General features: G+C 28.6%; 2 protein-coding genes across 5 annotated transcripts in view; one reads left to right on the top strand and one right to left on the bottom strand.

The window, feature by feature from the left end:
* LOC132939929 (low-density lipoprotein receptor-like) overlaps positions 1–18,635 on the bottom strand; it is a 90,570-nt gene extending 71,935 nt beyond the window's left edge. For 3 of the 4 annotated variants that reach the window (XM_061007364.1, XM_061007365.1, XM_061007366.1), the window contains exon 1: positions 18,085–18,634. In XM_061007364.1, the coding sequence (XP_060863347.1) occupies positions 18,085–18,160 (76 nt within the window). In that variant the 5' untranslated portion in view covers positions 18,161–18,634. Of the gene's footprint in view, positions 1–18,084 lie in introns of all 4 variants that reach the window. The other variant, XM_061007367.1, reaches the window with a different exon arrangement.
* On the top strand, positions 3,363–4,519 carry LOC132938495 (uncharacterized). Its single transcript, XM_061005359.1, has 4 exons — positions 3,363–3,424; positions 3,525–3,711; positions 3,780–3,946; positions 4,309–4,519. Exons 1-4 carry the CDS (start codon positions 3,363–3,365, stop codon positions 4,517–4,519), a joined length of 627 nt encoding a protein of 208 aa, XP_060861342.1.
* Positions 18,636–23,499: the final 4,864 nt, after the last annotated feature.

Genomic DNA, 23,499 nt, shown 5'->3' with positions numbered 1-23,499 from the left:
CTTTTGAGTGTAAAAAATGTGAAATCTTACAAATTTAAATTGAAATGTACCAAATCCCTTCTTTCAGTTAGTTATTTATATTATGGAATATTTTTTTTTATGTTTAGATGTTACAGCAATGATTATAATAGTTAAAGAATTAAAAACCTATCTTGAAATTTAAATTATATTATTATTATTAAGCTATATATTATTAAACAAATGTACGGTTTAACAAACGGTGGCTCTTAGTTGGTTAAATTTTTTTTCGACCATGTCTTGTTTTGTACCTGTTGAAAATGTGCCAATAGAAAAATTTCGTCTACTTTTGTCAGCAGAATCGTAACTGCAAACTAATTGAATGATTTGGCGACGAAAGTAATTTTTTTTAATCAATGACTCATTTGGCTCATGCTAGATCGATTTTATCTTTATTGCCATTTGTTATTAAAGGGTGTAAGTGTGTAACATGCATTGAGCTTACTTTTTATTTATTTAAACATTTATATCTATTGTTATACAATAATTATTAAGGTAAGTTTAATTTTATTTTACTTCCACATTCCACACTATAACTGTCGTACTAATATAGGAACAATTGCAGTTGGATAAAAACATTAAAAACAGCAAAGCATGTTTTATTTGGAGTGTGTAAATTTAACATAGAATTACCGAATCACGCTTAGCCAAAATACTACATTGTTAAAATTAGCTAATAATAACAGAAGTAAAAAAATTAAATACTACGATGTTCTTGTATTTATATTCAATGTCCTCGATCGAATTAATCATATTTTGCATAGGTTAATTAAAAACGATAACATTGATTATACGGGACAAAATAATTGTAAATACTCACAATAATAAAACATACGAAAAAATATAAACAGGTAGATAAACCAGTTCAAACGATTACGCAAGGTCGATCAAACCGAGTTTATTGTATTGAAGGACGCCTTACGTCACTATAAACATTATATTAACCAAAGTATCAGGTGAAGTACCTATAATATGTCTATCAATGAATTATCTCATAACTGTTTACTGCACAGAACCCATCACATTGTTTCAATTTCCAATATTATTAATCAACAATGAGTATGAAATGTCGGTACGGGATATTTCGCAGGTATAACGTACGCCTGCAATATCAATAAAATAGAAAAATCACAGGTGTGGTATGAAATAATAAATATTATATAGCATTAAAACTTTTTCGTTGTAACTATACATACTGTTACATGGGATTAAAAAAGAGCGATGGGGGATTTTATAAATCATAATCCATCAAAAATACAATTTTGACAAATCGGACATGTTCCAATTAAACCTACTACTTTGAGCTTCACTGCAGTACACCAGTATACTATACTCTTTTTTGAAAATTAATTATACGCAGGGAAGGGCATTAATTACTAATTTTGGACTACGTGACTCAGTTTGTCGAAAGAGATATACCATAATGTGTTTATTTATTTAATGGTAACATTATTTCATAAACGATGAACGCAATATTACAACGGATCAATGGAAAATTATTTCATTTCAAGAGTAGGTACTATTTTATATAAAGCTGTTACACATTTGGGTTAAAAATAATATTAATTTCAAAATGTTTGAAACGGTTCAGCCTTCTTATCAAGAAAATTGTTACATAACAATATATTATAATAGGTATATTATATTATAGAAATAATGAAAAGTGATGAGGTCAAAAAAATAAATATTAAATATATGTGGTAGAAAAGGAGGTATTATGTGGTTTTTTTTATAAATTAAAATAAATACAAAGTTTTTCTGGATATAAAAGAGTTTATGAGAGTTTTCAATACTAACCAAAAAAAGTTTTACTGCCAAAGAAAGAGGGAGGAAAAAAATGAAAATTGCTCATGTTCAATTGTTTTTCTTTCCCTTTTTGCCCACTAGTGTGAGCCGAGGTTTGAGTATCACTCCAACGTAATTTGGCGACAGCAATTCCCGAGTGTCCTCCAATACTACAATACAGAATACTATGTCATTGTGTTCAACTACCCCTGCCAGTTATTTTGATGGTAAAATTATGCTAATCACTATGCGAGAAATCATACCCTTTGTGGTCAAGATATACAAATATTTCTCTTTTTTGTTTTATTATTATTATTATTTACAGAGTTATTAATTATTAAAAACAATAATAATTATTCTGTTAAAGTGTTAGTATTTTACATGAAGAAAAAAAGAGAATAAATATGACTGTTCTTTTTAACACTGTTTGACTACAGCGGAATTGTTGCTAACAATTTATTAAATGCTTCAAAAAGAACGATTTTAGAACTCCGTTGAAGTTTGAATCTAGAGTACATCTAAACAGGAAATTTAGGAACAATTAACGACGTGTTACCATAACGACCTCGGCAAAAGTGATTTTCAAATATTATTATTATATTTTATAATTTCTGATTCGAATAATTTTCTCTAAATACCTAGTCTAATTTATAAATGTTGAAATTAGAATTTTAACATGGACGAATCTGAGTCGAGTGTACAAACCAATAGTTCAGAAATATTTACTGCATATGATGATAATCAGGAAATAGCAGAATATGGAAACGGCTTGTTTATAAAGCTGAGAGATCGTGATATTAGTGCTACTGCTAATTTAATAGGTAAAAAGTTTTCTAAACGTGACTGATAGATACTATATAAAATATTTGTCATATAATATTGACGATTGATTGTATTTCCGTGGATTTGGTTTTGAATAATAAATTCCAACTTTTGTTCATAAAATATTACTTGTATTATATTTATTTTAAGATACAATTTCACATTAAACCGTTAAAGTTTAATTAGCTCAAGTACCCACTAGTTTATTTTTAATCAACAGATTCATCTGGAGCTACTGACCAGATTACTGACGAAGAAAACAGTATCGCAGTACCAATAAGTATAGATCTGAGCTTTAATGATATTATGGACTGTGCTTGTCTTCAAAAACTATTGAAAGAGACAGAAATAAATGCACCAAAAAACACATACATTCAAGTTATTCATTTTCTTTCATACATAAAAAAAGTGTTAAACACTAAATTTATTAATAGGAATTAAATCTAAGTAACAACAGCATAAAAGGTGAATGTGTCAACAACATAATTTCTTTTTTAAACATTAACAGTAGACTACAAAAATTAAATTTGTCTGGAAATTGTTTGAATAAAGAAACTGGTTCGATAAACAATATGCAAAAATAATATATCTAATTATGATTATTAATTATTATATAAGTATTTTCGTTTTCTATTAAAGCCTTGTCAGCTCTTACGAGAGCTATAGGAGATTCAAACGAAACCTTACAAGAGTTGAGTTTGGATTGGAATGGGATCTCTGGTGAAGTTTGCGCAAACATGTTTAAAAACCTCATGATTAGATCGAAAAGCTTAAAAACATTGGATCTCAGTTGGAATAAGTGAATATAACACAGTTATAACGATCACTTTGATTAATACGAATTATATTTCATTAATTTAAAAACTAGATAAAAAGTGGCAATTAAAATTGTTGTATAGTTTCAGTGATGTTGGTAAAATATTAGGTCAAGGAATAAATCATACAACCAGATTAGAGCATTTGGATCTAAGCAACAATCCGCTTACAAATGAAGATATTGTTGATATATTGAGTGGTATAGTGAATCCGACTTCATTAAGGAGTTTGGGGTTAACTCATGTATTTGTCGATGAACAAGTTGAAAAAGTGATCAAGTCAAAATAAATGCATGCCATTTGTAATAAGTTTTAAGAATTATAATATGTCAACTGTAGGCAATATCAAAAGTTCAAGCACGAGTACCAAATTTTAATGTTAAAGTGGCCATTTATACGGGCATGAAATCTGATCCTGACATCGATAAGAAAACATTGTATTTAAAAAGAATCCACTTTTTGGGGGTTACTAAACCAAAAAAAAAAAAACAAAAATTTGATATTGGGTAAGTTTTTCATGTCATTCACTAAAAGTATAAAAATTTGTTTGTATATCAAATCATCCACTATTTATAACGTTTATTCAACTTAATAATTTGTATGATTCCGTAACATATATTGATAGTTGTAACTTTTATAATATTTTTAAATACATGAAAATTGACATGATAATACTAATGTATTCTCAATGATAATAACCTTTATATTATAATTTATACATATTTCTCTAGTAAACGTTTAAAAATAAGTATTGCACTTACATATTTATAACTTATATAATATGAACTTCAGAATGTAAACAGTAAAATTTAATTGACTAGTGACTTTTTAAAGTAAAGTTCTTTTAATTTATTCATTTTTATTATAGTCACGTGTTGCTAAAAATGAAAATTGATGGAAATTTAGAACCTATGAAATTAAGCTTGTTTATTTCAACGTTTGAAAATTTAAAAGTTAAAGAAGTAATAATGGAACTACTAAGGGATTTGGCTAACCAATTTAAAAATGCAGATAAAACGATTAATGTAGCTCTAATGTTGGACAAGTACTTAGATCTATATCCAAACACTACATTATAGACTAATCATTATTATTTGACATTAATCATTTAAAGACAAGAATGACAAGAATGATGAAAAATATATGAAAAATAAACAATAACTTAACATAATTGTATATTATAGTAAAATAATTATGGAAATATTTAGTTTTTTATGTTTCGAATGTATATTTTTCTAATATTAAATTAAACTTAATAATGTTTTTTAAATTTAACTAGATTCATACCTTTAACCTGCCAAAACAATCTTGGATATTTTTGTTAAAATTATTCAAAAATTTACGGAATTTCCGTAATATGCATAAATGTTAAACTATTTAGTGCCTTTAGCCTAACCATATGTATTTCGAAAATATCGCTTTGACTAAATAATATCTAATGCATTTGTTTGAATATAATAAATGAAAACAAAAGTATTGTAAATATTATGTGTTCAACTAAAAGTCCATTAAATAATAAAATTAATCAAAATATATTAAATAGATACATTTTTACTTGCTTTTGTAGGTTAGGTTAGGCACCTAAACCTATAATATTGATATTATATACAAATAGTTAAAGCAATTATGCATTGATAGTATGCTATTTATATTTGAAGGTTACCATTATCGGATTATCCCTGAAATACGTCTTTGCTAATTTAGTCATTATTAATATTATTGCGAATCTGTATTTCTAACAGGAAGAAACTGTCAGTAATCATAACGATTTTTAGGTTATCACGAGATTTGATAAGACCATTGACGTAATGGTATTACAAGACATTTGCATTAGATACAATACGCAAAAATATGAATGTATTATTATTTATTCCATTGAGTGTGACGTATCTACATATATTATTATGTATATTGTATTCCAATATATTTATTAAAATGAAATAGGCTTATGTATATGCGTTGTTTATTAGTTTGAATAATATAACATACTTTAAAAATAAAATATCATTCATACATAAGGATATAGAAATAATAATAATATAACGATATTTATGATAAAACTAACTCTAAATGTAAAGATCAAAGCCAAAGCGTTAGTGCCGATTTCTTGATCAATGTTCATAAAATTAAAATATCATAGAATAATTAGGTATACATATACCTATTATTTGTAAATATAATCAAATAAACATAGATTACTTGAGAAGAAATACATTTGATTACTAAAAATCAATCAAAATTAAAATAAATTGAATATAACATTTTACGAGCGGTAATCTTGTACAATGGCGGTGGCGGTGAGACGTTTAACACCATGAAATTGGTTAAGCTACATAGTAGTGTAACTTTTGACAGAGTGTAGAAAAATCCTCGCCTTCATAGAAGGGACTAGACAGTATAATTTAATTAAAACCATCTCTTCCGACCATTAATCGTACGCAAGCTGTGGCGATGGAGACGGCTTTTTGGAGAATAAAAATATTTTGGCGGGATAAAAATTGGACAAACGAAGAGGGGTGGACGATGAATCATTTCTCGGAGAAACTTGCTAGAAACGGCAGCGACGACGAATAACTGTTCGAAATGTCAGAACAAATTAATCATCCCTCGAGACGCAATTTCATCCCCTGCAAGACCGTATTTTATAAACGTAAGTCCTATGATAACATGTATAACGACAATAAACAGAGGAGAAATATTGTGAGGGGGACGTTAAGCATAATTTTCGTCCTAGGCACATTGGAGTGGAACATATAATTTAGCCACCCAACATTACGTCCGAGAAATTTCATCAAATTTTGATTTGAATCTTTATTATAATAAGGTCTTGTATTTCATTATGTATTATAATATTTAGTACAACGAGATATCAAATTCAGTCAACAATATTATACAAAACTATCGCCTATTTCAAAATGTATATTCTAAACGAAGCGAAAAAGCAATTTGATTTTTAGCGGTGTCTAACATATGTGGGTCGTGGGTGTACTCCTAGAAGTACAATAATTGTTTAGTCAGCAGATGGTTTAAAAATACAATTTTTACTACGATTATTTTCCTAATAGTTTTCGAGTAAAATGTAAAAAGTTACTTCGTCCTATTTTGATATAGGTATAATTGTATTATTCATTCAATATTATATAATATTATATTATTATATCTACCTGGTAATTTTACGAGAACTTCTTTATTTAACTTGTTTATTTTTAACATATTTATCTATAGGTACTACAAACTAGAATGCAGTAACGGGTCATACCACGCATTAAACTTAAAAAAATAAGTTAAAAATAACCAAATATTCAAAGTCGATGTTTGTTATGTTTATAATTATTACGTTTCGGAAAATAAAGTTATCGCATCAACAGTATTTTTAGTAAGGTTATTTGTTAAACAAATTATGTTCATACTAAAGTAATATAATATTTAACATTGAAAATATTTTAATGTTTAAAATAAAATAATGACGGAAAATATAATTAATAGGGTGAAGATTGGATACCTAATTTACTGAACACTAAAAAATGGACATATTTTAACCTAATAAGTAATAATCTACTATTATTTTAGACAGTGGCGTACGCAGGGTTCTAGGATTCTGACCCTCCTAAAATTTATTTTTTCTACAAAAAAATCTTATTTACCACCATTTTGGTATACACAGATCAATTGTTGGTAATTTTTAATAGATATAAAATAAATTGTTAAATATAACAACGACGTCGATAGAAGATATAGAAGGCGCTATAGATGATCAGGTTAAATACTGTAAATGTAGCCTAAATATGAGACTAACTATAATTTGTTACATAAAAACTGTTCAGAAAAAATAATGTAAATTTTTTACTCAGGAAAAACCTAACAGCACTAAAATCCTGCCTACGCTACTGATTTTAGATATTTTTTGAGAACCCCTGAACCTAAATCCATCAAATTGTAATATTATTACGCCTCACCACACCTCACATCGTATAGTCTCTATATCATATCAAGATCACTAGTTAAGCATCGTAAAACATTAGATTATAAAATTATATAAAAAGTACAACATTTAAACATTTTGTTAATTAGTAAGTGCAATGTTTTGAATATGTTGTCGCGGTGACGCGATCGACCGACTACTGAAGCTTTTGTCAGCTTCCACGGTAACACGCCCGGTAACGGGTTCCGGCCATGATGTAATAATAATAATAATAATAATAAAAAAATCAATAATATCAAAAATATCAGAAAACGGAATTAGTGATCAATAGGGTCACTTATAAAGACTCACTTTGGCGGAAACCCGAAACCCCCATCCAACCCATATAATATTATGAAATGGACATGAACAACAAAATATATCACGCCGATAGTATACACACATCAGCTGTTAAGTAATCGTTATTCAATTATATCTACCATTCATTTGTGTATAATGATAATAATATTTAATTATCATAATTATTTTTTTCTGTCGGACACAATTATCATAAACGTCATGCGTGCTCTGCGGGCCAAATTATTTGTAAGCGCCCAAAATATTGCTGTGATGATAGTAATCTGTCTAATTGACTATTTACACGTGCGTGTAAATAACGATTTTTCTGTCACGTTTCATATAACTATTATTGTTATTATTGTTACGGCCCATCGATCACTAAATGTTAAGCCACAAAGTTCTACAGATATGATAGCTGCATGCTGATCAATACGTTTATGTCGGGTACTATATTTTAAGTTAGCCCCACCGTTGCAGTCTGCGATATTATTACTTTATAATGAAACCGAAAAAAGTATTGATAACTTATTTTCTTTTAAATGTATTGATTTAATAGCTGATTGATAACGAGATGCAATAATATGATTGTATAAAGCCGTTCGTTTGAAAAGATTTTCATATGTTCGCGACATATTTTTTTTAGACTCTAGTACTTGTGTTATTTTATATACATATATGTGTATATTTTTCATACCAATATAACGTGTTTGTTTTGTTTGCCTCGGTTTGCACCTATATATTTCAAGTTTGAAACATTGAGTTTTAGATAGTAATTTTACTACGTATCCGACTTGATACAATGATAACCATTATATAGTTGATTGTCAGGTAAGTAAATATATATATGATATAAAATCTATCTATGTAATAATACCTGTGCAAGGACTAAAACATAGGTGAGGGAAATATTTTGAATATTAAATTATATTAATATAATATTAACAAATAAAATACCTATATTTACATAATTTGTAAACTCGTAAAATTATAATAATTCTTATTATACCTACATGTAAATATACCTGATGTTCAACGATTTAAAATGTTTAAATTTTGCAATAATAATAAGCAAACACTAAACAACTATAAAACCAACAGAAGAAAAGTGCAAGTAGTATAATATTATATAAAAAAAAAAATGGTATACTAATATATTTCTGGCTATATTGAATATTGATAGGCGCCAATTACATAATATTATTATTAATTATAGATAATGCAGTAGTAAATTTAAAAAAAATGCTTTTGATGATTTTCGACATTAATACGTCATGTTCATTGGCTACCTAATGTTTCCGTCCATAATAATTAGTAAATACAGTTACAACAAATGGTTATAATGTTTTATTATATATAATTTAAAATTGCAATGTTACATCGAAGGATAACAACTTTGGAGATTCCAACGAATCCGAAGTTTTAGCTTCCGTGATTTTGTATTAAGTGATGTAAAAAAATAACTTAAGGAATTTTCTGACATTGTTATAATTTTATATATTTGACCGCAAACATTATACTTATTTTATTATACAAGTATTGCTTGTTACCAATATGTTTATACATTTGATACAGAATGCATACAGTATGCACTTATTAATAATGATATTGTTTATATTTGCATAGTATAATATATTACTAGGTTGTAGTGAAAATTATTTTTTAGAATGAATATAAATTATAATAACTAATTGTATTTAGGTACAGAGTTATTATATTAATCATTGTATACAAATAAGTAAACATATCACTATAGTCTTTAATAGATTTAATATTATAACTATAGGTATGATCAATATAAATTATTTTCTCATTTAAGTTAGTGTTTATAATAATTTAATGGTTTTTAATTTAAATATATATACACACTAATGGGAAATTAACAACGATCATAGTTGGACAATATTATATCGCTTCCAATAGAAAATAGAAACATAAATCACAATACTAAGCACTGAGTCTTTAAAGACGTTTTTTTAAATAATATTCTTTAAAATAATGATTTCAAAATGATACAAAGTATTTTTATTTTTAAACTGTTTAAAAAGCATTAATAATAAAAACAAAAAATTTTATATAGAATTTGGCAATGATCATTTGAAATATTATTTATGACCATGAATAATAATAGGTAATTATAATGTTATAATAATGTAAACTATGATTATATTTTTTTGACTCAATTACAATATACTAATTCCAACACCGAATAATATTAGAGTTTTTAATGATATCCAACACCCATTCATGTTGTGCTAGAAACAATCAATAGGAAGTTCTATTTTAATATTTTAAGTTTTCTGTTGTGACACGTATGACAAATATTTTTAGTGACCTGCGTTTTTTTGGCACTCATAAGAGACGCGTAATTCCTTATCAGATTTAGTGATAATATGGTTACAAACAACACAAAAATAGACGAATAAACATTATGGTGGTGCTATAATGCACGAGAAATATCAGGCAATTACAAAAAAATACTACTCAATTCACTGCAGTATACGATGGTTAGTATAGTTAATAGTTAATATACATTGCTCAGCCACCAAAAACATATATAAATAGATTATTTAAAAAAAGTTAATTTATTAATATTACACTGTAGTCATATTATATAAAATATGCTGAAATGTTTATATGATTAATATTATATAAAATTATTAAAATTGACAAATGTCATCATAATATCAAGTTAAACTTAATATTTAAAACAAGAAACATAGTATAGATGTTCCATCGATGCGTTCAATAATTGAAATTATGTTAAATAGTCAAGATTTTTATTTCACTCGAGTCGTAAGTTAAAACGGGACGGCGATTATCAATTATAATGCGCTGCTAGTCAATTGCCTATTTACACGAAAACAAAAGATCGGCGTTTATGGATTTCATCCTACCCATCTTAAACACGTGTCCATATAAAAATGTTTTTAAAAAATTTAAAAGAAAACCAGCAGACTCAAAAATATAAGATCCACCAAATAAGTAATCGGATTTTCCGCGCGTGAACAAGGAAAAGTTCAACGTACATTGCGAAAGTTTTAACCGCATTAAAATGTAATTCACCAAAAGCTGCGCGTAGTCAACGGTGGCGGCAATCTTTTTCCCGAGGGCAGGAAGCAAACGACATTCGACGACACCTTCACCGATTTAATCAAAGGTTTTTCCTTCGGAATTCGATTTTATCTCGGTTGATTGTTTGGAAAAAAAGCCTTACGGAAAATACCAAAATTGCCAAAAAGTCATTAAAATTCTACTTTATATTTAAATATATATTATAGGCATTAGAAATATTTTGTTCTTTATCATGTATATTGTATATATATACAATCTAGGTAGGTACGTTGTTTTTCAAATAATGTGTTGAAATTTGCGTTGTGTTTGAATCAAAATCGTCCTTTTTATAAATATTATTCATATACTATATAGTTATTAGGTTCTTAGTTATGTTGTTTACTATAAATAAAAATGATAAGCTTGAATGGACTATAATAAACTATTTAATACGCACATAGTAAATTTTAATACATATTTCTTATCTATATAATGTTATTTTATATAATACCTGCCTATGACATAACATTATATAACTAACGTACGTAGTAAATTAATCAAAATTATATTTTTATACTTTATATAAATCAGTCCAGCTGTATCTGTTAACACGTACTATGTGTGTTTTTATTCAATCCATACTAGTTTTTAATAAAATCGTGTAAATGTTTCTGTGATTATCCCAAAAGATATTACGAAAATATAACCAAACATGAGTTATTTATCGAATTGTTATAGGTATATGTAAATGAACAGATAGACGAGTGATTACATCTGTATAATATAATATAGTATTTAGTATTTACATATTATTTCACGCCTGCACCGCGTTTTTTTTTTCATTAGAGACTCGTTAATATTTTTGTGGTTGTAATAAGGACTTATTCTAAATTAGTATTAATAAATTTTTCTTTTAAACTAAAGCACACTTAGCTGCTTATATTGTTGCGGACGACGACAAGCTACTTATGAACTTCGTTAGTGAACGGTATTATTATGTATATCACATACACTTTTTAATATTTTTTAACTAAAAACACTCGTAAAAACCAGATAGTGTAGCACATATTAAGGGACAAATATTATCTTAATATTATTTTCCTGAATGACCTGGGGCGTGTTCAAACTTAGATTAAGAAGGTATAATTTTTCAACACAATCCATTAAAACAGTTACTTACATACTAAGGATAATTAATTTAAAATTATTGCTTATGGATTTCTAAGGTTTTTTTTTAAGTATCCATACATGAATAATTGGAGTAATATCATCATAGTAATTTCATATTTCATTAAATTTTTTTCATCAATGTAAACGGGTTGAAACCAAGTGATTTCCCAACCAAATATGTTTGATGTTCATCGACGTGTTGATAGAGCTCGAGCCGTAAATTATAAAGGTTGTGAATTATATTAAATGCTCACATTAAAATTTAAAAATAAATCCAATGTCAATAGCAAGATCCAACAATTTTTTTCGTAGGACGTCATGTCAACACCCCGAAAACTGTTTACCATCATACGACATACATGACAAAATGTTCATTACAAGTACGGGATTTAACTTCAACTTATATAACCTGCCCTACTTCATTTCTTTATTTTCTCAGTTCAAAATTTTAAAATTACTTTATTTTATCTCAGTTTCTTCATTTTTTTAAAAAAATAATAATTCTTTAGTGTGTTTATCTTTTCCATGATCAGTTCCCAGTTCTCCCTCTCTTTATAGTTCTTCATATATTGATAAAAAAAAACAATCAACTTTCCGAAACTTATCAATTACAATGAATAAATTACCTAACCTAACCTGTACCTATTAATATGTGATATTTTTTTTAAATGGAAATTGTTCTTAATTTATATATTTATAGGCATTAATAATATTATTGATTAACACTATAGTAATATTGAATTGCTGATCAGGAATGTCATTAATAATATCTACAATAAAATAAAATACAATTCAATTAATAACTCGACTCAAAGTAAACAAGAAAAACAGATTTAATTTTTTTTTAACGCATCATTAATTTAATGGTTGTGACTTCATAAGCATAACAGACAAAAATAAATATCTCAACAACTTTTATTTTCAATATTATAAAACATTATACCATCGTCAAGATTGAGATTTCGTATGATAGACACAGGTGCATTAAAACGTAAATATTATTCGCACTCCATCCGGGGCACACGTTTAAATATTATGAACGTCAAAACAGCTAGGTAACGTTAGTTCATTAGGTATAATATGTCAAAATAAAATATTTAGTTTACTCAAAAATGTCATAAATATCACATAGTCGTACTAAAATACTTAATAAAATATATGGGTAGGTGGGCATCATATTTAATGTTCACATGTAGGTATAATATACATTTTAAATAGAGTAATCGTTTTTATTATACATTACAATTTGAATTAAAACATAATTACTAACGATCAAATTTCGACGATTAACATATTTTTTTATTGATAGTCATAAATATTACCATTGATTATAAATACTAGTATTTATAATCAATGATATTACTAAATCAAAAACAGTGTCAACTAATCACTTTCAATTATAATATATAAAAATATTTTGTACATTTCAAAATATGAAGATAAAAATCGAGCAAATTTGAAAGTTATCATTATTATTTAGGAATATTTTAGGAATACTGTTGTGGAATAAAAATAATTATTTTGAATCCTTGTTTACATTCTCGGTTTTTAGTACAATTTAATATTAAAATCTACTAACTGCGTTTAATACGTAAAAATGCGGACAAATTGAATAGTTTTATAAATTATTAAAAATCTGCGCGTATGTATACGTTTGGAAAATTTAAAAATATTTATCCAACTGTGTGCCTACCTTTTCCGATATCCAGATGCATGGTTTATATGCACTTGTATAGTAATAGACTTAGACGTAAAAAGGAAAATTTAAAATTGTATAAATGGAATTTGCATTTTTTAACGGGACAGCGCGTACCGGAACACAAGAGGAAGTGTGTTTATAGGATGCCAGAAATGCGCGCAGCGTTTATTTCGTTGTACCATCCACCCCCCAACCACCACCACCAAAAAAAAAAAAAAAATGTCACGAAAAACACTAAAGCTTCTGAAATAGAAATTTCTACTGGGTGGACAATAGGCGGAAGGTTGAAGAAAGAAACTGTGCATTAATTATTGATGTATTTCCCAAGCGGTTTTTACCTCACCGCATCGATATTGCAGGCCAAAGTATATAAGGTTGAGGAAGCTGTCGGGTTAAGACGGTGATTGATGAAGTACTTACCGATGATCTGTGCCTGTGCAGGGTGCGTGTATATTATATAGGTATATATTACGATATAAGAAAAGAACAAAATAAATAGGTGTTCGCATATACCTGGGTCACGGTTAATGGTATATGTGTCAAAACACCCCGATTCCTCGGTATGTCACCCCCTTTAGCCGACCTTGTGACAAAAACATTTCGACCATTCTATACAGTTCATATACAACAGATACATGTATTTTATTTATACTCCTAAAGATACGACACTCTATATACCTAGGCAAACTTTTCAAACAATATCCTATATAGGTATTAGGAAATTGACCATACAGAGAGGATATTATTATCATAATATATACCTATTATAATATTATATTATATTTGACGAATCAACGTGTAATAATCGTGTTAAGGCAATATAATATTATGGAATTCCATTATAGTCAAGTGAGTGGGGACGCCAAGTCCCCTGTCATATGCTAAACGCGTACTGTATACCTATTTGTTATTGGGGCTCGGTGAATAATTAGCTCAGTATATAAACGATCATTCGATGAAAATCATATTTCATATCCTTTTGAACAGACCAACAAAAAAAAATGTTCAACATATTTGCTAAGTGGGCATATTGTGCATAGGAAGTATAAGATTATTAAATCATCGACCGATAGGTACTCTCAAAGATATTTTTCACGAATAATCTATAGAACTATTTGAAATCATACAATGTGATAACCAAATTATGATACATTTCTCAATTAAACTCCAAGAAACAAAAGAAAACAGTAGGAATAATATTATGTATTTAACTTTACATTTGAGAACATTTTCATCAACTTATTTATTCATGATTACCTATTTAAACTGATTGTAGTTCTACTGAAAGGGTTTTAAATAATCAATAATTTATGAAGTACAAATTTTATACAATTATTGTTGTAATTTTTTCCATCACATAATACCTATTTGTTAAATATAATTTTCCCTAATGTACTCGCAAATGTATTTACTTATATAATTAATAGAATTATGAATTACAGACTACTGAGCACCTAATAAGTAATGAGTAATGACATACGAGATTATAATTAAATTAAAGCTAGAAAGGCATGATAAAAACGTAGTTGCTGTCTAAGCACTATAATATCTAAGTACCTAATGTAGTTGTTTATTTAATAGAGATCAGACTGACTTTATAATGCAGCATCTGAAGGTTTAAACATAATATTAAAAATAAATATTGAAAAAAACTTTAGTCAAATAAGAGGCCTATTATAGTACCTATAGACCTAACCTAACCTAACCATGGATCGGGGCCCACTTGTGGGCCACCAGCAATGTGGCTCTGCAGGGCCGCGGATGCTGGTCGAGAGTCTATAAGCCAAGGATCAGCAGATTTTAATTAGTATCAACATAGAGATTTCTATATGATTTTATAAACGACTTTATTTCTTCTATCGTATTCGGTTTATGTGCTTGTTTATATTTTATACCTGTAAGTGGACATCGAAGTTGTTTATATATAATTGGTGGTCCGCGCACAATTAAAAAGGTTGGGCCACGAGGCTATAACATTTAAATTTATTTTAAAATTGTTCTACCTAACAAAAAATAATTAAAAATATTTGCACTTTATTAGTCTGTTACAACGGGCATAGCCGGTTTTCACCAAAAGTGTACCTTTCCCTTTCCCCCCAATTCATTTTTCCGCCAAATCATAAATGGTACGATTCCCTTTTCGCCAAAATCGTATTTTTCCCTTTTCCACCAAAAAAAAAAAAAATTAATCTAGTATTTGTATAATATTTGAATATTTTATATGCATGGTAGTCATATCATAATTTACATATTTTTATTTTTTTACGGTATATACAATCTGTTAAGAATATGTGATAATAGAAAAAAAATATATATGTACATTAATATATGAAAACTTGATGGGAGGAATCACCCAGTGGTAACACTCCCCTTAGATACTTGATGAGATTTACATATAAGATTATTTTGTAAATTAAATAAGTACATGGTTCATAATAATAGTTTTTCTTACCACTATTAAAAAGTGTTATACCGACTATTTATAAATCAAATTAAAATCATATTTTTATTTAAAATTATTTTGTAAATTATGTCACACTACCTGTCAAGATCTCCATTTGTACACTCAGTTATAAATATTGTTCATTTCGATTTTGTCTGTCTTGAACTTTAAACTTTAACTTTTTTTCATTCGGCGGAAAAGGGAATCAAACAATTTATGATTTGGCGGAAAAGTGAATTGGGGGAAAAGGGAAAGATACACTTTTGGCGGAAACGGGTAACTCCCGTTACAACTTGTTAAAATTGTTTTACCTAGTTGGTGCCTACGCCTAACCTACTACTACTACAAAAAAAGAAAAATAATTTAATCGGATTCCGCAATTCAGAGAATTCTGTGTTACGTTCGTACAACGTAATACATTTCAGCAGTGATTTTCATACTTCAACGCATTATTATTATATTTCGATAAGATGTAACGAGTGTGGCGTAAGTAATTTTTCGAGACGCGTTTCGGCAAGCCCGCGCCAATTCATCACCCGCTGATGTGACTATCTGAGGTGGTAGCGGATAAAATTTGAATTCCGCGTATGTAGTCGAGAGGCGTTAATCTAACCTCTTCTCGTATATATAATATAATAATATATCGTATACGTATATAATACTTGAGGTGTGTATATACCTGTGGTGTGTATAATATATTATAGGGAACCATCAATTTCACCCACGCCGCACACGCCAAATCCCGAGTTCCGCTGTTTTGCCCCATTAGACAGCCATCGGGTGTTTTGCCTAACGCACCGCCCCCGTAATCAGCAGAATTGCACCGTCTAAGCTCTAACGTTCACCGAATTTTCTCGAAATGCATACAGAAATATAGAATAATATGTAGGTTTATTTATTCACGGGTAAATAACATGGCAACTATAAGGTATACACTTATCAAAACTGCACGCTTTTGGACATAACAATTACGATGCCTACACATGGAAACATTTTATTTTTATTTACTTTTACTAAACATTTTGAAGAAAATAATATAAAATATAATCACTATACCAATAATAATAATAATAATTGAGCACACGCGAAAACCGCGGGAAAACGACAAACGCACGTGTCGATAACTATTATGCGTATATCGTAAAACCTAATATGGCCAGGTGTTTATGCGTTTGTATTCCCACCAACAATTTTTAAAAACATTTAAGCGTTATAACGTACCATCGACTATAGGCATAATATATTGTAACTTGTAAGATGAAATAAAAACCTCTGGTGTACCAATGTGATATATTATTTTTTAATGATATTATATGTGCATGCAATGAATTTTAATGTCACTGTACAAAAAATAAAATAAAAATATGGTCAACGTCTCATTGACTAATAATTACCTATGTTTCCTGTTTGGTTGAAAGTATATTTTTTCCCGTATTGACAACTGACAAGATTCTAATTGCGGCCTACTAGCAGTTAGTATATTATGTATATAAAATGATTTGTGTACATTATGTTTGCGATACATTAATAATTTTGACTTAGTAGTTTCATTCTATACAGAATACATAAGACGGCGCCACGGCGGTCTGGGAATTTTTACTTTGTGTGCCACCGTAAATAAGTCGTTTTTAGATGGTATCCAGGTACCAATTCCTAAAAAATATCTATTGTCATCAGTGATTTTTTACTACCTACCTATACTTCCTAACCTATACGTGTAAACTTTTTGAGCCTTCAACGGTGGAGAAAAAAGCAATTTTTCAACTCGAATTATAATCGCTCGTCTAAAATATTACATCGAACGGATTTTTGATGACTTGACGCAGCCGCGGAGAGGTGGGTCCGAGTCGAAATACCTATTCCCCGATTCCCGTGATACGCGTCGGGCAATAAAAAGGCGACGGTTGAAAATAATATTATCAAATCGTCAAAATTATTTTTATTGGCACGTCATAGAGAATTATAGTGTAGGTACACGATATATTATTATAATTGTTATAATATAAAATTAGACACTCACCTGTGGACTGGGCGAATGTGCCGCCAAAACACAGCAATAATATCGCGTAAACGACGGCTCCGGTGCCGGTCCTCATTGTTAAATAAATAATACGAATTAATATTGTAGTAATCTACTGTCGATGTTTTCTAAATGGATCGCGTACGCGATTTAAGTAAGTACTACGTATAATATTGTGCGTGGTTGAAAAAAAAAAAAACAACACTCCGGGCAATAATATTGTTCGGCACAGAGCGAGATTGCGCGATCCGAACGACGTATGAGTTATGGTATTGTGTTTGTGGCAAATGTATTTGGCGATCGAAACGAACAGCGATCAATCGGTAAAAAAAATGGACAGTACCTATATCTAACCGATTCGAAAAAAAAAAAATGCCGAAAATATTGCGTCCGACGGCGAGAAATCAACTGTGGTCGTCAACTACTATAAACACGCGGAGAGAAAAATCGACAGAAAACGAATAAATATAACACGCAGGAGAGCAGCGCGAACGGAACGCCGCACGACGTATCAGCGAAACGATCGACTGACGACTGGGTGGCTGGACCCTACTAGCTCGCGAACGGATTGCCGGTGACGCGGCGGCGGCGTCGGCGGCAACCGTCGCCGCCGCCGCGTCGGCCGGGAGAGGGGTCCGGACCCCCGCAGCCTACCTTACACGCGCGCCAATTATTCCGTACGCAGCTCGTGTATTACAACTTACTGCCGTGTATTAGGTATACCTACACAGCGTTCTGACGTATGACGACGTATCTGGTGAACATGATTTAATATTATTATTACGGCCGAAACTAGAAAATTTTATTGCGACGGGCCCAACAATCAATGACGAATATGAAAAAAAATTATAATAGTACGAAATAAAGTGTTTTATTTAAACTGTATTAAGTCGGCGTGTTAACGCCAGTCAGTACTAGGTCCATGCCACACACCTATAAACTAATGGACAATCCTAGGTGTTCATAATATCATAACCATATAACTGAGAGGGAAAGAACATAAAGTATAGCGGAGGAGCCCGCACAAGGAACAGTATACATTTTACTACTTTGTTTCTTTTCTCGCTCACTCTGTATCGTACCCCTGACTTCTCTCTCTCCAAGCGTTGTCCATTCGTTTATATAATATATTACCCGTATAGTTTCGCACATGACTTTGAACGATTTTTGATAACGATATTAAATTATATTATTTTCTTTCGCCGTTTAAAAAAATATTTAAAACCATTTGAGATAGGCCTCTTAAGGCCATATTCATAGTCGACGCTTAAGAATAAGCACCTACCTATTGCTAAAGCTAACTTTAATAATTACAAAAAAAATGTGTGTTGGTAACTAAAAGCAATGCTTGAGCTAGGTAGGTCTCAACCATTCTCAACTTAAGTAATATGTTTTCTTTTCTTAAGCCAAAAACTCGTTTGTGAATTTCATTCGAGTCATAAGTATAGCTCAAGAAATACTATAGCTTATTATTAATCATCTACTATAAATATCGTCGATCATCGCACGGTCGTACTCGTGTAGTCGTGTCCGTCGGTCGGTGAGCGAAATCGATTCGGCCAAGATGTACTATATAGGTGATATTCTATAATATTTTATTTGACGCTTATTGTACGGATGAAAACACGACAATAATATAACTATACAGCTATAATATATACCTACATAATATTATTTATGTTGTAATATAGGAAACAATAAATAGATCAAACGAGCTGTAATAAGATACATTTGTGTGATGAGCAATTGATTGAAATAATAAGTCAACTTTACATATTTATATTTAATGAATTATTATCATTTATATATTTATGTATACTGAATAGACGGATTTGTTAACATTACAAAGTTCCAATTATAACGTATTCAGAGAAACAGTAGGTAGCAAAATAATAATATGTTTTTATTGTAAGTTACTGATCAAACAGTTTTTATAGGAAATATATAACTTTAAAATTTTAAAAAATATCATAATATTATCCTTTCACAGTCTTACGATTCCCATGGTACTGCGCTGAACCCTGGCCGAGACTAGCGAGCGAGACGAGTGTATAATTCCAGAAATTTATATTATCCCTCTTTTTTCCGTAAGTATATCATTGTTATGTGCGCATTTGACATTTTCCTTCGGTACAAATCTTCGTCTGGGTACGTTACATAAATTTTATTACTAAGTTTAATGGTCAAAGCCAACAGTATATATTCTTAATACCATTTCTGTCCCGCGTAAAGAAAACACGCGCAATCCTAGTAAAGTGAATGTACCTACACGAATTCATATTTTACATCAGTTAAAAACACTGCTTGCTCTGTTTCTCAAAAGGTTTCTTGGAAATATAATATATTTAAATTGCCGCGTAACTTGTTTACGTTACTTAAGGATAGGTACTTACTATTAACTGTTCTAGTGGTATGATATTTTTTATGAACCGACTATAATATACTGATATAGTAGGTAATAAATATTTATTACCAGTTTTAATTAAAATTTGACATGTTTTTGTTGGTTGATTGGCAGCAAATACAACCCGGCTAAATGGTATAACAGAAAAATAATAAACTATTATACATATAAATGTATTTTTATATTATTTATTTTACTAGTTGGTTAGAAACTAAAAAAATCACATGTGAAACAACGAAAACAAGAACATGTAATGAATCAAATGAAACATTAAAATAATATAATATATATTATATAGTAATCTCTAAAAGAAAACACAATTAATTATGAGTTATGATTTGAGAATGAATAAGTATTTATATAATCATGAGACCTTCTTGTTTTAAAATATATAAGTACCTATAGGTACTTAATATAATATATTAAAAATACAGAATATATATTACCATTTATCACAAATAATAAGTACCTATTTAACTTTAAAATTTCAAAAGTTTTATAAAAGCTATGTATACATATTTCATACCTAATACTATCGTTAAATTTAATTGGTATATAATATGTGAGTCAATATAAAAATTATACCTACCTTTACCTAATAATGATAATAATATTAAAATATAACTGTAAATTATTAAATTTATTGGTTGATGCATTTTGTAAAAATAATTAATATTAAAATTTTATCGTTATTTCAATTTATTTTGTAAAGCCACTAGTAATTACTAATTATTGAAAGTATAGATCTATTTAATCTATATAATATTTTTAAAATAGGTATTATAGCAATAATATACAATTACAAGCATACAACTTATAATTCAAGAAGTTTAAATAAAAAATTATTATACTTATAGATACACCGTTAAGTCAAGCTCGACTTGATTACCATAACATCGTAAAGCATATAAATTAAATAGTTCTAACTCAATAATATAATCTGTATAGAATCTAATTATTTTCATGAAACCGAATTAATCACATTTCATTGAGTACAATTCCATCAGGAATAAGTTCCTTTGCATATATTTAGATTTTATTATTTTAGTTTTTAAGTACTTGTATTTTAGTTTTAACTAGTTTATTAAAATACTATAATTATTTAATGGATTTACAAACTAATTAAATCTTAAATCGTCAACTGGCAAACATAGGTTTACACTATTACACGTATAATATAATATTTAATATGCAATTTTATACTGGGTTTTTAGATATTTTTATACCAAGTAATACACGAGTAACCAATACATTATCTTTTTGTGTATTTAGTTCATATATTTATGACATTTTCAAATGGTTCCGACTAATAAATTTCTCTATTCTATTGACTATTGCGTACAATAACTTTGAACTATATACTTTCAGCTAATGTGGTTAAAATGTTTTATAGTTCTTTCAAATTAAATATATTTTATCATACAGCTAACATTTAATATTAATGTTTAAAGTTACTTATCTCTTTTTACAATCAAATCAATCTAATTTTAAAAATTAAGGATATGTATCTATATTTGATATTTTATTATTTAATTATTTATTAAGACGATTATAAATAAACAGTTTCAATGTAATAACTATGGTTGAAAGCTTTGGTGTAGTTTACTAGTTTTAAAAAAGTTAATTCCTCCTTTACATCATATATCTATAGTATTAAATTATTTAAATTGTTGCTAATAATTTATCTTTGCAAATAATGAATAAAATGAATATAAATATATACAAAGATTATTATAAAAGAAAGATAAAAATTAAAAGCTATAGTAGGTAGCTCATCATATTATCATCTATAGGTTAGGTTATAAATTATAACACAATTCACAATTAACAAGGATAATTTCTAAAATCGCAAATATACATCAGTTAAAATAAATTACGAGCTCAAAGTTAATGTATTGAAGTATATTTGAGCTTTGACGGACTAATTTAGTATAGTAAAGTCTTTTAATTTAACTATAGTTGTTTAATTGACTAATTTATTTAATACATTAGTTAGATTAATTAATCATTGTAATAACTAACTTTTTTCCGTTCATTTGAAAAATAATAGTTTAGATATAAGTTAAAATCATGTTTATACAAATCTATAACAGACAACAGTGGTTAAAACTAAAAAAAAAAATAATATTTTTATATAATAATAAATAATATTATTTATTCATGCTGTAGACCAAGGCTGCCCAAATCTATTCTACGCATTTGAATTTGTACGCGGGTGAAAAAATGTGATTGAAGTTATAGCCCGCTTCCAAAATAAATTGGGCAGCGTTGCTGTGGACAATGGTTTTAAATTAAAGTAAACAAATAAATATTTCTTGGTTTAATAATTTAATAGACACTAAATATAGGTCTAATTGCCTTAACCACTGTAATGATTAGATAAGCAGGAATAGTAGAAGAGAATTTTTTAACATAACATTTAGTTAGGAATTTAAACAAATAATTGAAAGTAGCACTTTAATAATGGCGTGCATATGTGATTGTGCAATCACACTAAAGCGCAAAAAAATAATTTATAGAACTTTTTCTAAATGAGATAAGTTAATATTTTTATCCATATAAACTTGAACGGTTAAATATAAAAATAAACAAAACAGTGATAGTATCTATGCATATAGTAGGTACCTATTTACTATGTGCACTCACTCTACAGGTTTAAAGTTTAAACTAAGTTTAATTAAAAATATCTCCGATAAAAATGGTTTTATTTCTATGTCAAGTTTATGTAATTCAATCACTGTTAAATACCTATATCATTAATATTAATAAAAATAGTAACACTCTATACCTCTATAGGTTGGAAATGACTCAACATTTTTCTTCTTAAAAGACTATTAAGCACCTACCGTTCCAGGACATATCCAACATCATTCCAAATCACTAACTTTTATTCATGTCTAAGCAGTAAGCACCCTACCAATCACCATAATACCATGCACTAAATCCCTTGCACTATCGACCTCAGGTATGGAAACAAAGCAATACTACGCAGCAGTAGTCCTCGATGCGTG

This window comes from Metopolophium dirhodum, chromosome 2, assembly GCF_019925205.1.
Source record: "Metopolophium dirhodum isolate CAU chromosome 2, ASM1992520v1, whole genome shotgun sequence".
Classification (NCBI taxonomy): domain Eukaryota; kingdom Metazoa; phylum Arthropoda; class Insecta; order Hemiptera; family Aphididae; genus Metopolophium; species Metopolophium dirhodum.
The sequence above is the reverse complement of the archived record's forward strand: the minus strand, read 5'-3'. Positions and strand labels throughout refer to the sequence as shown.